This window comes from Sinohyriopsis cumingii, chromosome 8 (assembly GCF_028554795.1).
Source record: "Sinohyriopsis cumingii isolate HCF-2022 chromosome 8, ASM2855479v2, whole genome shotgun sequence".
Classification (NCBI taxonomy): Eukaryota; Metazoa; Mollusca; class Bivalvia; order Unionida; family Unionidae; genus Sinohyriopsis; species Sinohyriopsis cumingii.
In genome coordinates this window covers 97,012,576-97,025,949 of record NC_142968.1, presented here as the reverse complement: position 1 = coordinate 97,025,949, position 13,374 = coordinate 97,012,576, and the positions used below count along the sequence as shown (strand labels likewise).

Sequence of the window (13,374 nt, the reverse complement as noted above, 5' to 3'; positions counted from 1 at the left end):
GAACCTCAGAGAAATTTAAGAAAGGGATGGACATCGACAATGAAAATGGATGGGGGTGGGTTAAGTGGTTGAATGACTCATTTAATAATTGTATTGGGATTGTCAATAAATACATTTTTGTAATGAAACTGTTTCTTTTCTGTGTAAATTACCCTTTTTTCAATATACACAATGTGGTAGATCATTTAAAACATTATTCCCAACAGTACTGGATTAAAGTATAAAGAGGCACTGTAGCAATTTCAGAAAGCAGGCCCATGAAGTTAATGTTACCATTTCACTGCAGGCCCCATCACCAGGCAGGGGCCCTTAAGCATCTGTTCCATTTGCTTCACCTTTAATCCAGCTATGATTGCAGGTGGTTTTAACACTGATCACATTTGTACTATAATACCATTGCATATTTATGTAACTGCTTTTGCATGTGAACAGGTGAATTTGGATAACGATGCTGGATGATATTAATTATGAGCAAGAGACTTTGCATACTAATTAAGGCATTATCTTTCGAACACATTTTTATCAGGATATAGTACAATAGGTAAAATCAGCATGATATTAAGTTTGATTGTTTACAGAGTTTTGTGTTTTTACAGTACTATGTAAGCCAGTGAAATGGTCAGCTGTTGTGTAAACCAGGTGAACAAAATCAAGCCCACATAGGTCTTTTGTTTTAGTTATTTAGTATAATGTTTTTTCTTTCTTCTTCAGATCCTCGTTTTCACAGAGGATACACACAAACTGGTAGCCTCATTTCGGGTGACAACAGGGACATCAAACACAACAGCCATCAAGTCTATTGAGTTTGCTCGGAGAGGAGAGTAAGATGAACTAGAATCATCTGTTTGGCTGATTCAAATTTCTTTGCTTGCATTATTTGAATCTTATGGAAAAGAAAAGAATTACAGTTAAAAAACTAGGCTTCCAGATGAACTACATCTCTCTGTTGACTGAGGAAAATAGACTTGCCCATAGTGTAGGCAATATGGTGCTGAGTTAGTATGAAAAGACGTTAAGCATTAAAGGTGCAGAGGATGTCAGTTTTAGAGCCACTCTGGTCACAGTCAGGTTAGAAATTATGAATCAGTGAATGAATTGACTAAGTTCTCTGCACTTTTTATCACATAAAGGATTTCCCTTACTGCAATTGGTCAGGGGGGAACAAACAAACTGTGAGGTATATTGAGACTAAAATAATTTGGTTCGTTTCTTAAATTTTGCACAGATCATACTTTTATGTATAATTCATCCAATTTAATGAGTGAAAGAAAAGACTGGTGGTGGTGGGGCATGGGAATAAAATCATCAATAATTTTTAGATTTTATTGTAAATTCAAATTATAAGTTTCTTGTTATATGTTTAGTTTATGTATGTCAGTTATCCTGACAAGCGTTTGTCTTGCACTAAGTGAAGACAGTTTCTTTTATATTGTTATCTCTTAGCTGTTTCCTGGTGAACTCAGCAGACAGAATCATCCGTGTGTATAAGAGTGCAGAGGTTTTGCTTTGTAGTAAAGATGGGGAACCAGAACCAATACAAAAGCTCCAGGATCTTGTTAACAGGTATTATTAGGTATTATATTTGTAATTTGTACAATGTATTGACTAAGATCTTGTTAACAGGTATTATTAGGAGTTACACTTGCAATTTTAATTTGTACAAAATATTGACCTTGTTAATTGTCTTATATGGGGTTATACATGTAATTTTAATACTACATATTACTTCTATATTAGTAGCACCCAGCTGCAAACAGATTAGATCCATCCCTGTTGTTGCATAGTGCATTGATATATCAGATTCTGCACTGTTCTCATTATATAATAAACGGTGTGAACAGTTCACAATGACAAAATATGTGATTGCAGTTTGGGGTCTGAGCAGTTTGACATGCCTTATAACAATTAATAGGATAACTTTTGGTAACATTTGCAACAAATACATAATCAAAGCTGACCCTGTAGTGGTATATTTATTTTAGAAATAAAGCATACAGATTTATAATCAGTTAAAACTTAAATCACAGAGCTAAAAGAGAATGAGAGTATACAAATTGCTGAATCCTTCCTCATCTGAAATCACTTCCAAACTTGTAAGATTAAATTTGTCTAGTTCTGCAGTCTCACTCTATGACATAGTTTTTTGTTGGACTTTGAAAGTAACCATTTTTATTCTCAGACTTTAGTACCTGTTAAAACTATTTTCTTTACCTGCTTAGTTAAAATTATGCAATATTATGGGTAATTGTTAATCTATGTCATCTTTGAAAATTTGGGAAAATTCTGGATGTTTATCATTAATGAATTGGCACTTTCAGATATTAGAGATGTCCTAGATAAGTTAATGGCTTGGAGCAGTTATTGAGTAAAATTTACAATAAACTCCCACTTGAGATGTTTCAGTATGTATATAAGTAAAGCTGACTTGAATCAGATAGTAGATATCACAAGGAGTTCTGTGTGGATTATTGGCATTGGAATGATTGATATCTTCTTTACTCCTCCATTTAATTGATCTCTCTCTCTCTCTCTCTCTCTCTCTCTCTTTGAGTTGATATGTGAGTGTTGGATATTTGGTTTTAGTTTTGAGCTTTTACAACTTTCAGGCTTTATATGATAGTTTATATTATGTCCTTCAGCCGGACATATATTTTCTTTTGCCTAATTGCCCAAGTTAACCATCAGAATTGGTTTTATCTTCATCAGGGCATTTGACTTGCCTTGGTCTTGCATTGCATCCTGGGTATTCATTTTACTCTTAATTATTGTATGCCATAAAAACTACATTAACATCCAGAAATTTGTAGAGAGGGGGTGGAATGGTGGGCAGCAGTTCTTTAAAGATTCCTCTGCCCTCAATCTTTAATTTGACTGGTGAACATGAATCACTTTGAACAGTTTGGATTACCCCCTCCAATCATTTTTAAGTATATTAATTTTCCTTCTAATAGTCTACCTTTTCAAGTTTAAATTCTGAAACATCCCTCAGGAAAGACTTTTTCCTCAACATGTACAGCTTTCTTGTCTTCATAGGACACTGTGGAAGAAATGCTGCTTCTCTGGTGATGGGGAATACATAGTGGCAGGTTCTGCCAAGCAACATTCGCTTTATATCTGGGAGAAAAGTGTTGGCAACCTTGTGAAAATCCTGCATGGTACTAAGGGAGAGTTATTATTGGATGTTGTGGTAAGTTCAAATGATTCATGTGGCAGGAAAATTGAGATATGCATTAAAACATAGTATTATGAACACATGGTTTTGATAGAAAGTAGCCCAGAACACACAGATTATGAATGAGATATACAGTAAAACCTAAACACTGGCCTAGAACAGTCCTTTTGAAAACTAGGATTTGATAGACAATGGTCTAGAACAAACATATTTTCACAGAGTTATACAGTAAACCCAGACTTTTTGGGACACCTGATTTTCGTAGACAGTGGTCTGGAAGAGACTTATTTTCATTGAGATATACAGTATTATGGTGCCATTTGGACATCGGGTTTTGATAGTGATCTAGAACAGACAGATTTTCATTGAGACATATTGTAAAACACATTACTTGGATCAAAAGTTATCTAACACTGACAGTATTTCATCGGGATTTACTTTAAAACTAGGCCTTTTGGAATCCTGGTTTTAATAGTGTTCTAGAACAAATACATTTCCGTTAATATAGAGTAACTGTAAACTCGGTATTTGGACACCTGGTTTAGATAGTGGTCTAGAACAAACAGATTTTCATTGAGATGTACAGTAAAACCAGACTTTTTTGGAGACCTGGTTTTTAATGCTTTAATAGTGGTTTAGAACAGGCCGATTTTCATAAAGATTTACAGCAAAACTAGGCTGTTGGGACACCATGTTTTGATAGACATTGATCTAGAACAAATAGATTTTCATTTCAATATACAGTAAAACTGGGCCTTTTGGATACCTGGTTTTGATAGGCATTGGTCTAGAACAAACAGATTTTCATTTCAGTATACAGTAAAACTGGGCCTTTTGGATACCTGGTTTTGATAGACAGCGGCCTAGAAGAGAGTTGTGTTTCATCAAGATACACAATAAACCCAGTCCTTTTGGAACAGACATATTTTCAAAGTCACGATTTTATTAAATATTATGAATTCATTTATTTAAATGAGTTTGAACACTGGTCTTGTGGAAATTGAAAATGTTTGGTACCTAAATTGGTGGAACAAGGAAAGGGTCACACTAGTTCCATAGAAGGATCAATGTTCATTTTGGTTCTTTAAATTTGTTGCTTATCAGAACAACAGAAATAATAACCTAAAAGGTACTCAACAAATGATAGTGACTTCACAGTATTTGCTTTTGAATCAGCAGACATGTCCTTGCCATGGACAAAGTGAGTTATCAGTAGTTCTTCACTGTCAGCATCTCTAGTGCACTTGCTTATTTAATGAATCTCACCCAATTGAATATTACACTATTTCTGCATATAAATGCAAATCTTTACCCATTATTTACAGGGAAATACATATTAACAAATATTTGGCAACTTTTAAAAATTGTTGTATTTTGTAGCATGATTGGCAAATATACATTTAGTTTAAAACAGGATGCATTATTGTGAATGATAAGGATGTAAACATTCAGTTTTACAGATATAATGAATGATACATACTGTTCCTTATTCACTTTCACTTCATGTAAAAAAAATATTTTTATATTTTTTTATAAGATCATAGCCTGTAATGGAATACATATTTTTGTAGTTGGAATCTATTATTATGTATTCTTTTTAACGATGAATGTGATCTGTTTTAGTCAGGCTTGTGCTGGCATTGGCTTGACAAGATGAATTACTTTTCCATCCATGTACATGTTTGTATCTGTGTCTTTCCACCCATATATATATTAAACTAGGTTAAACTGTTCTATATTCCTTTTAGGTCAGTTCCATTTATCCCTCCCTTTTAAGATTTGGAATATACCTTCATCATAGGTGCCAACCCTCATGATTTTGGTGTGAATTTCATGACTTTTTCAGCGATTCACAGATTTACACCACATGCAGAAAAATTATGAATTCCCCAAATGTCAGTTATTTTAAATCTTTAATAAAATAACCGATTTCCCATTAAGTGCTAGTCGTGATATTGGCAGTTGCCAAAACAGCCCGGTACTGCTGGTCGCGATATTAGTGGAACTATAGTTGATTGGTACAGTTGGCCCAGTAGCAAGCATTTTAGCATATTTGAATCTATATGTATAAGAGCAGTTTTACAAATGCTTTTGAGAGAAACTGGGGCCTAACCGTAATTTTGCTCTGCGTATGTGCCACAAACACTGATTTGAATTACCATTCGGCATCGCATCTTGAAAATGTCTTCACCAACAAGGAAAAAGAAATGTATTGCACAAAAAGTGAAGTTTAGTTTGGAATGTACCAAAATTGGCCATGCATTCTGCCATCAAAGACCGATATATGTCGTGCTTTTTGCGCGCAATGTACTACAATTTTAGCATTGGGCATAGTGGCAGAGACTATGAGAGGAAGCGTATTGGTAGTAAAAAGCACATTGAGGTTGGGAAAATTAAGAACTTGCAGCAGATTTCAGCTCTCGACAGAATACCTCCATACTGCTGAAGCATTGTTTGTGAGTTTTCTTGTTGAACACAATCTACCTTTATCAGCTGGTGACCATGTTAAACATTTGTTCTGACAAATATTCCAGACTCTAAGATCACTTCATGAATTCTTGTCAGAAATCACTGATTTGTATCCCTTTTTTCACTAATTGCGAGCCTGGAGGGTTGGTAGCTATGCTTCAATATGCACTTATCTTTAGCTAAATAACTGCCTTCATTATTGATGTTTAAGGTTGGACTTCAAGTGCAGGTCATGGCCAGCTTCTAGTTGGTTGAGTATTCCTTATATATATATTTCATTAAATGTAAGTCTTGTAAGATTTTGCCTGTTATGAATGTACCAGATTACTAATTTTTATCCATTCAAGACTAACTATTATGAATGCACCAGAGTACTAATTGTTTCCATTAAAGATCTTGTCTGTTATGAATGTACCAGAGTACTAATTGTTTCCATTCAAGATCTTGCCAGTTATGAATGCACCAGAGTACTAATTTATATCCATTCAAGACTAACTATTATGAATGCACCAGAGTACTAATTGTTTCCTTTCAAGATCTTGGCTGTTATGAATGCACCAGAGTACTTTTTTTGTCCATTCAGTATCTTGGTTTTTTATGAATGTTAAAGTACAAAATCTTATCCATTGAAGGAATGCATATGAATTGGTTTTATTAGCTATATTATGAATGCACCAGAGTACAGATTTTATCCATTGAAAGAATGCTTGGAACTTGTTTTATTTGCTGTCTTGATCATAGACCAGGAGATCTTTTGTAGGATGGTTTGCTGTCTGTTGTCCATCCATGCATTAGCACAAGTTTGTTATCACTCCTCCTAATTTACTTGGAGGATTGTTTTGAAAGTTTACAGACATTCATCCCTTGGTCTAGTTGGTCCAAAATGAAAATGGTGCTGGTCTGACATTCAGTATGACCAGCACAGTGGCCATTATGAAAGGTTCGCTATTCATCCTGAATAGATGGTCATATCATCATGGTGTTTCACTGAAGACTTCTTGTCATGCCAGGTTGGTCTTTTATGACAATGGTGCTGCTCAGGCATCCGATATTGCCACCACAATGACTATCTTGAAAATCTTGTTATCACTACTTCTGGATGAATGGCCATATCACTATAGGATATTCACTGAAAAATTTCTTATAATCTCTTGGTCATAATTGAAAATAGTGCTGACCTGACCTCCAATATGGCTACCACATTGGCTGTCTTGAAGTCTTGTAATTAATACTTCACCTAGATGACTGGTCATATCATAAATAGACTGATATCCAGTATGGCCACTATGGCAGTCATCTTGAAAATCTTGTTATCATTACTCTTCCAAAACCAAAAGTCATATCAGCATGGGTTTTTTACCAGAAGATTTCTTATGATGTCTTGTTGGGCCTAAATTAATAGGTGCTGGTCTGATTTTTTATTAGAAAATCTTGTTTTAATTATTCCTTATAAATGGAAAGTCATTTTGACATCAGCAAATCTTTTGGTGTCTTGTTGGTCCTAAATAAAAATCACGTACACTGATCCACCATGGTAGGCAGCTTGAATATGTGTTATCTCTACTCCTTACAAATGGATGGCAGAATGGCGTTTCACAAATGAAAATGATGCCAATCTTACATCCAGTATTAGCTGCCACAATAGACATCTTGAAAATATAGCTGTCACTCCCCCTAAATTAACGGTCATATTAACATGGAGTTTTCAGCAAAAGACTTCTAATTGTGCCTATTTGGTTCTGAATGAAAATGGTGCCAATCTGACATTCAATATGACCATTACAGCAGCTAATTTTGAAATTTTAAATATCTGAAATACTTTTAACACTCACCAGTTAAAGTAAGAAAATTGTCTTGTCTTTAACTGCAGGAATTTTTCTTCAGCAAATAATGCACCAATTCCTTGAAGAGACTCCTATCGGTTTTAATGGGACAGTTTTACATTTTTTTGACAGTGGCATCCAGTGAGACCAATTATTGCTTCAATTTCAAGTGGAGTGGTTTCCATTTGGGCACAGAATCAAGTGGTAAGTGACTGAAGGAAACGGAACCATATCCTGGATATAAACTTATCAATGTACTCCTTATTGTATTTCTTGCTTACATGTATATGCTTATTATCTGCTTACATTTCCATAATTTATGATGTTTTAAGTCAAAATTTATATTAGAAAGTCAGTTTATAATGGATGCGTGACAACATAATTAATTTCAGGTTTGAAACTGTATTTTTTTTTCAGTTACAAAAAGTGTACAAACTAATACAAACGCCTCTTTAAGGCTCAAGTGTTGAGCCATTATGGTCTTTTGCAGTGGATGTGACCCAAGAACTTGGAAGTGTTTTGGCTGGATGATTGCTTACTCGACCACATGAATCCAGAATCAAAGCAAGGATTACATTGTTAATAGCAAGGATATTATAAGTTCACTTTGACATGTAAGAAGCACATTCTGAAAATTTGTTATGCAGTCCTTGAAGTTAACACGGGTTTAGATTTTTTTCTGAAGAGCAACTTTCTTCTTACTTTCTGCTTGTATCATAATTTGGTCATGTAGGGTATGTAAAGATCCATTTCCTATGTGTTTTTTATCCCTTTCATTGAACCATTGAATTCATAAAATGCTTGATCTCTATGATTCATTAGAGTCATTCCATCACATTTGAAATGTTGTAAGTTTGACAAAGGTCAATTTGATTCTTAAAACTGATATTTAATTTGTCGCATGAATGTTGTCTTAGTAATTTTTACAGGTTTTCTTGATTTGGCAAAAGAAGTTTCATTTCGATAACTTGGAAACATGTTTAAAAGAAAGAAAACAGTAATAACGAGGCACCAGAGATGAGCCTTGTATGTAGTATGTCAGTACTATGTATTAGAATGGTCCTACCCTTTGAGACTAATATATATTACAGTGGTCCTCTCTTATAAGCCCCATTTACTTCAGTACTGTGTATTACAATGTTCTTCTCTTTGGAGACTCCTTTATATTATTAGTGTTTATTACAGTGGTCCTCTCTTATGAAACCCACCAGTCCCTTCCTTTGAGACTCCTTTATATTTTTACTATGTGTATTATAGTGGTCCTCTCTTATGAAACCCACCAGTCCCCTCCTTGGAGACTTTTCTAAATCAATACTATCCATTACAGTGTTCCTCTCTTATGAGACCACTTGACTTCAGTACTACATATTACTGTGGTCCCATCCTGAGCTTTTGGGTCTCATCTATACAAGTATTATATATTACAGTGGTCCTCTTTTATGAGATGACTCCTATCAGTACTTTGTATTACATTGGTCTTGTACTTTGAGAAATGACTATATTTGTGCTATGTATTTGTTATCCCCTTTTATGAAACTCTTGTACTACTTCTATGTATAACAGTGATCCTCTTATGAGACTCCTCAATATATGTAGTAAGTATTACAGTAGTCCTCTTTTATGAGACTTTCTATACTATTTATTACAGTGGTCCTCTCATACGAGACTTTCTATACTAAGTATTACAGTGGTCCTCTCATACGAGACTTTCTGTACTATTTATTACAGTGGTCCTCTCATACAAGACATTCTATACTATTTATTACAGTGGTCCTCTCATACGAGACTTTCTATACTAAGTATTACAGTGGTCCTCTCATACGAGACTTTCTATACTATTTATTGCAGTGGTCCTGAGACTTTCTATACTATTTGTTACAGTGTTCCTCTCATATGAGACTTTCTATACTATTTATTACAGTGGTCCTCTCATACGAGACTTTTTATACTAAGTATTACAGTGGTCCTCTCCTACAAGACTTTCTGTACTAAGTATTACAGTGGTCCTCTCTTATGAGACTCCTCAATATATGTACTATGTATTACGGTGTTCCTCACATATTAGACCTTGTTTGGGATAGTTAGGCTTGGGATTTGTTGTTCACTGGATATTATTTACTACATTTTCCTCCAGTGACCATTTCTTATAAATCACCCATTCACAGTAGAAGGGAAGGTAAGGTATTATAAGTTGGAGCATATTATTGTTTTTTTGATTGCTAGTTGGGTGCAAAAAGAACGCAAAACAAGATTGAATTTCCACAGAAATAGACCTGTTTGTTTGGGCCATTGTAAAAAATATACTAAGATGTTTGGCTTGAATTTGTGAAACAGTACTTGATAGTTACATATGTAGTCCATAACGTATCTGTGTAGGAAAACTGTACTTGATAGTTACATATATATTCTGTAATGTATCTCTGTAGGAAAACTACTTGTTACATATGTATTCTGTAATGTATCTGTGTAGGAAAACTACTTGATAGTTACATATGTATTCTATAATGTATCTGTGCAGGAAAGCTGTACTTGATGGTTATATATGTATCCCATAATATATCTGTAGGAAAGCTGTACTTGATGGTTACATATGTAGCCCATAATATATTTATAGGAATGCTGTACTTGATAGTTACATATGTATTCTATAATGTATCTGTGCAGGAAAGCTGTACTTGATGGTTATATATGTATCCCATAATATATCTGTAGGAAAGCTGTACTTGATGGTTACATATGTAGCCCATAATATATTTATAGGAATGCTGTACTTGATAGTTACATATGTAGCCCATAATATATCTGTAGGAAAGCTGTACTTGATAGTTACATATGTAGCCCATAATATATCTGTGTAGGAAAACTGGAGTGCCTTTGCTCCGGACTTCAAGGAACTGGATGAAAATGTGGAGTATGAGGAACGGGAGTCAGAATTCGATGAAGAGGATGAAGACAAGGAAAAGGAGGAAGCCAAAGGTAAAAATTGTGTTCTATTATTATTTTCCCTATAAAGGTTGACCTTTGTGTTCAGGAACACTATCCTAAGGCCACTTTACAGTCAAATATTCTGAGTTATCAGATAATCTTTTGACAATAAATATATACAAAAGAAAGAAAACATGCACATGCATACAAAATGCACTGTCCATAGGTACACAAATTCATGTGGTCATGGTGACATAGATTTTGTAACACTATGAATTCATTTATTTTTATGGTTATTGATTTTCATGGCTTTTGGAAAAACTGCATTTTTTTAATGCTTAAATTAGTAGATTGTATAAAGGTTCTGTTGTTTCAAAAGAATAGTTGTCATTCATTAGGTATTTTAAATTAATGGTTAGAACAGTGATCATTCATTGGGTATCTAAATTCATTGTTGGAACAATGATCCTTCATTGGGTATTCTAAATGTATGGTTAGAACAGTGATCCTTCATTTGGTATTCTAAATGTATGGTTAGAATAATGATCATTCATTGGGTATCTAAATTCATCGTTAGAAAATTGATCATTCATTGAGTATTCTTAATTCATTGTTAGAACATTGATCATTCATTGGTTATTCTAAATTTATTGTTTAAAGAACAGTGATCATTCATTGGGTATTCTAAATTCATGGTTAGAACAGTGATCATTCATTGGGTATTCTGAATTTATGGTCAGAACAGTGATCATTCATCGGGTATTCTAAATTCATGGTCAGAAGCAACCTGAAAATTGTTAAATGATGAAAAATAGTGAATTGATGTTAAAAACAACACAAATAACCAACAGCTAAAGGTAGTTATCTGTTCACAGTTGAGGCTTTGAAGAAATTGATCCTCATTTTTCTTTTTAATCTAACAATTTAATTTGAATTGTTTTATGTTTTTACTGTTTGTATAAAAGTTAAATTGAAGAAATTTTGCATATTCATCCTACAAATTAATATTATATTTGCTACAATAAGGAAGAAATTCAACAAAATATCCACTTGTTCATTTCCTGGGAAAATCTCGTAATATAGTTTTAAAATGGTGTCCAAAATTTAAGGTAATGTCACAGTAATGGATCTGTACTTTCATACTTCATTTCAGAAAGTATCATATCTTAATTCTCTTAAATAAATTATTAGTAATATATTAATCTGTGAATTAATTTCAGAGCAATCATCTTGGTATCTTTTGTGCAATCTTTGTTCAGACTATACATTTCAGACCACTCCTTCTACTTATACTAATATTTAATACTTGCACCCAAGTCTTTTGCATAGTACTATGTTGCTCTTTTAATTTTTGAATAAATATCATTGTAACACATTTTCAGTGAGTCTTGTTTTCACATGTTCATTAACTTACCACTCTGCTTAACAATGTTATTACATGCTAGATTGTTCTTCATAGTATCTTTCCATGAGTTTGGAATTTGGGGGTGATAAAGAGAGGTAGTAAAAAAAAAATCATTTCATCTGTTTTAAAAGATCATTTTAACTCATATTACCACCATCATTAACTGAATCATTTCAAATTTCTTTGCCAGCTTCTTTCCAAGACTTGTATTCATAGTTAGACCAGGAGGGACAATATTTACAATATGGGATTGATATTAACTTGGACTGTGTAGTTAAGAACAAGAAAAAAAAGCTTTTCCAAATGCTTCAAGTTTCTCCCTAAATTCCAAATATCATTTTACTTTTGAAAACAGTTGTATTAAATTTTGCCACAGCTAATTTTAATTTTCGAGCAGTCTTTTAACCATGTTGTTCTAATGTACCTAACGAATGAATTATTGTGATTTGTATTTAGCCCACACACATTCTCAGGAGCTACTAGCATATCAAGTTTAGTTATCTCGCTTTACCACCCCATACAAATTTGCTTAAAGTACGATTAAGTTCTGTTTCTATTTTTGCAGTTGGATTTGGAAGTGCTGAAAAAAGATGTATGAATATGGGCAAAACAAGAGTTTTTACAACAAGTACCTTACCAACTACTGAAAGATTTCTTTGACTCCAACTTGCTAATATTCTGTTTTGCAGTCTTTAATATCTTCCTATAATTAATTTCCACTATTTGTTGGCTAATCTGAAGGAAAATTTATATCAAGGAGTTTAAGGTTAGAAATAGACACATTTTGGATCCATCACAGGATATATTCTTTCATTAGAATTTTTTTGTTTCTAATAAAAATTCTTTGGTCATTAGTTACATTTAAGTCCAGATTATAGAAAAAAAAGAAATATTTCAAAATAATTATAGTTACTTTGTGAGGATATTGATATTCCGCAAGAGGAATAAAAACATCATCAGCATATTGATGTCAATGCATAATAACCAAAGGGCTAAACTTAATGTACCTTATTTAACCAGCTAGTAATCCCTGACACCATATTCATATACCACTTCCAAATGCTAACTCCCTCCATAGCAAATGACTAATTAAATTTACTTTTTTGCTATCTACATTAAAGCAAAATATATTTATCCTGTCTTTACTAACCACCTGGGGGGAGGAACAATCTTTTTTTACAAATGGAGGTAAAATATCAATCAAGAGAAGCAAAAATTCTCACCTGGCTGGATACTGGAGGCAGTTTTTCATTGGAGGTGACCTTTAGGGAAGGTTGCATCATATTTTGTATGGTAACATAGATGGCAGTCTTTTCACTAGTATATTTTAATATCTTTTAGTGTATTAAAGGTGTGAATATATAGGAAGGCTCCAGGTTTAGAGCTACGTTTTTGCTAGAAGTTCAGTCTACCAGCGATCAAGGTTTCTACTTAATGCCTCACATGATTATGTTGTTTTGTTGTTTACATTGTTTAATTATTTTATATCTGGGTGGTAGGTTTGTGGGTTTTTTGCATTTTCAGCCTTATTTCCCATACAATATTGATCACTGTTGTCTTAATCAGGAAAAATAAGTAGT

At 33.6% G+C, this 13,374-nt stretch overlaps 1 protein-coding gene across 2 annotated transcripts in view; it reads left to right on the top strand.

Annotated features, from left to right (window-relative positions):
• Positions 1 to 13,374, top strand: part of LOC149794198 (retinoblastoma-binding protein 5 homolog) — a 95,499-nt gene that overhangs the window by 45,660 nt on the left and 36,465 nt on the right. Inside the window, exons 7-12 of one of the 2 annotated variants that reach the window (XM_089968305.1) lie at positions 712 to 821; positions 1,444 to 1,563; positions 3,034 to 3,187; positions 7,597 to 7,668; positions 10,323 to 10,440; positions 12,360 to 12,422. In XM_089968305.1, coding sequence (XP_089824431.1) covers positions 712 to 821; positions 1,444 to 1,563; positions 3,034 to 3,187; positions 7,597 to 7,668; positions 10,323 to 10,440; positions 12,360 to 12,422 — 637 coding nt within the window. The remainder of the gene's footprint in view (positions 1 to 711; positions 822 to 1,443; positions 1,564 to 3,033; positions 3,188 to 7,596; positions 7,669 to 10,322; positions 10,441 to 12,359; positions 12,423 to 13,374) is intronic. The other variant, XM_089968307.1, reaches the window with a different exon arrangement.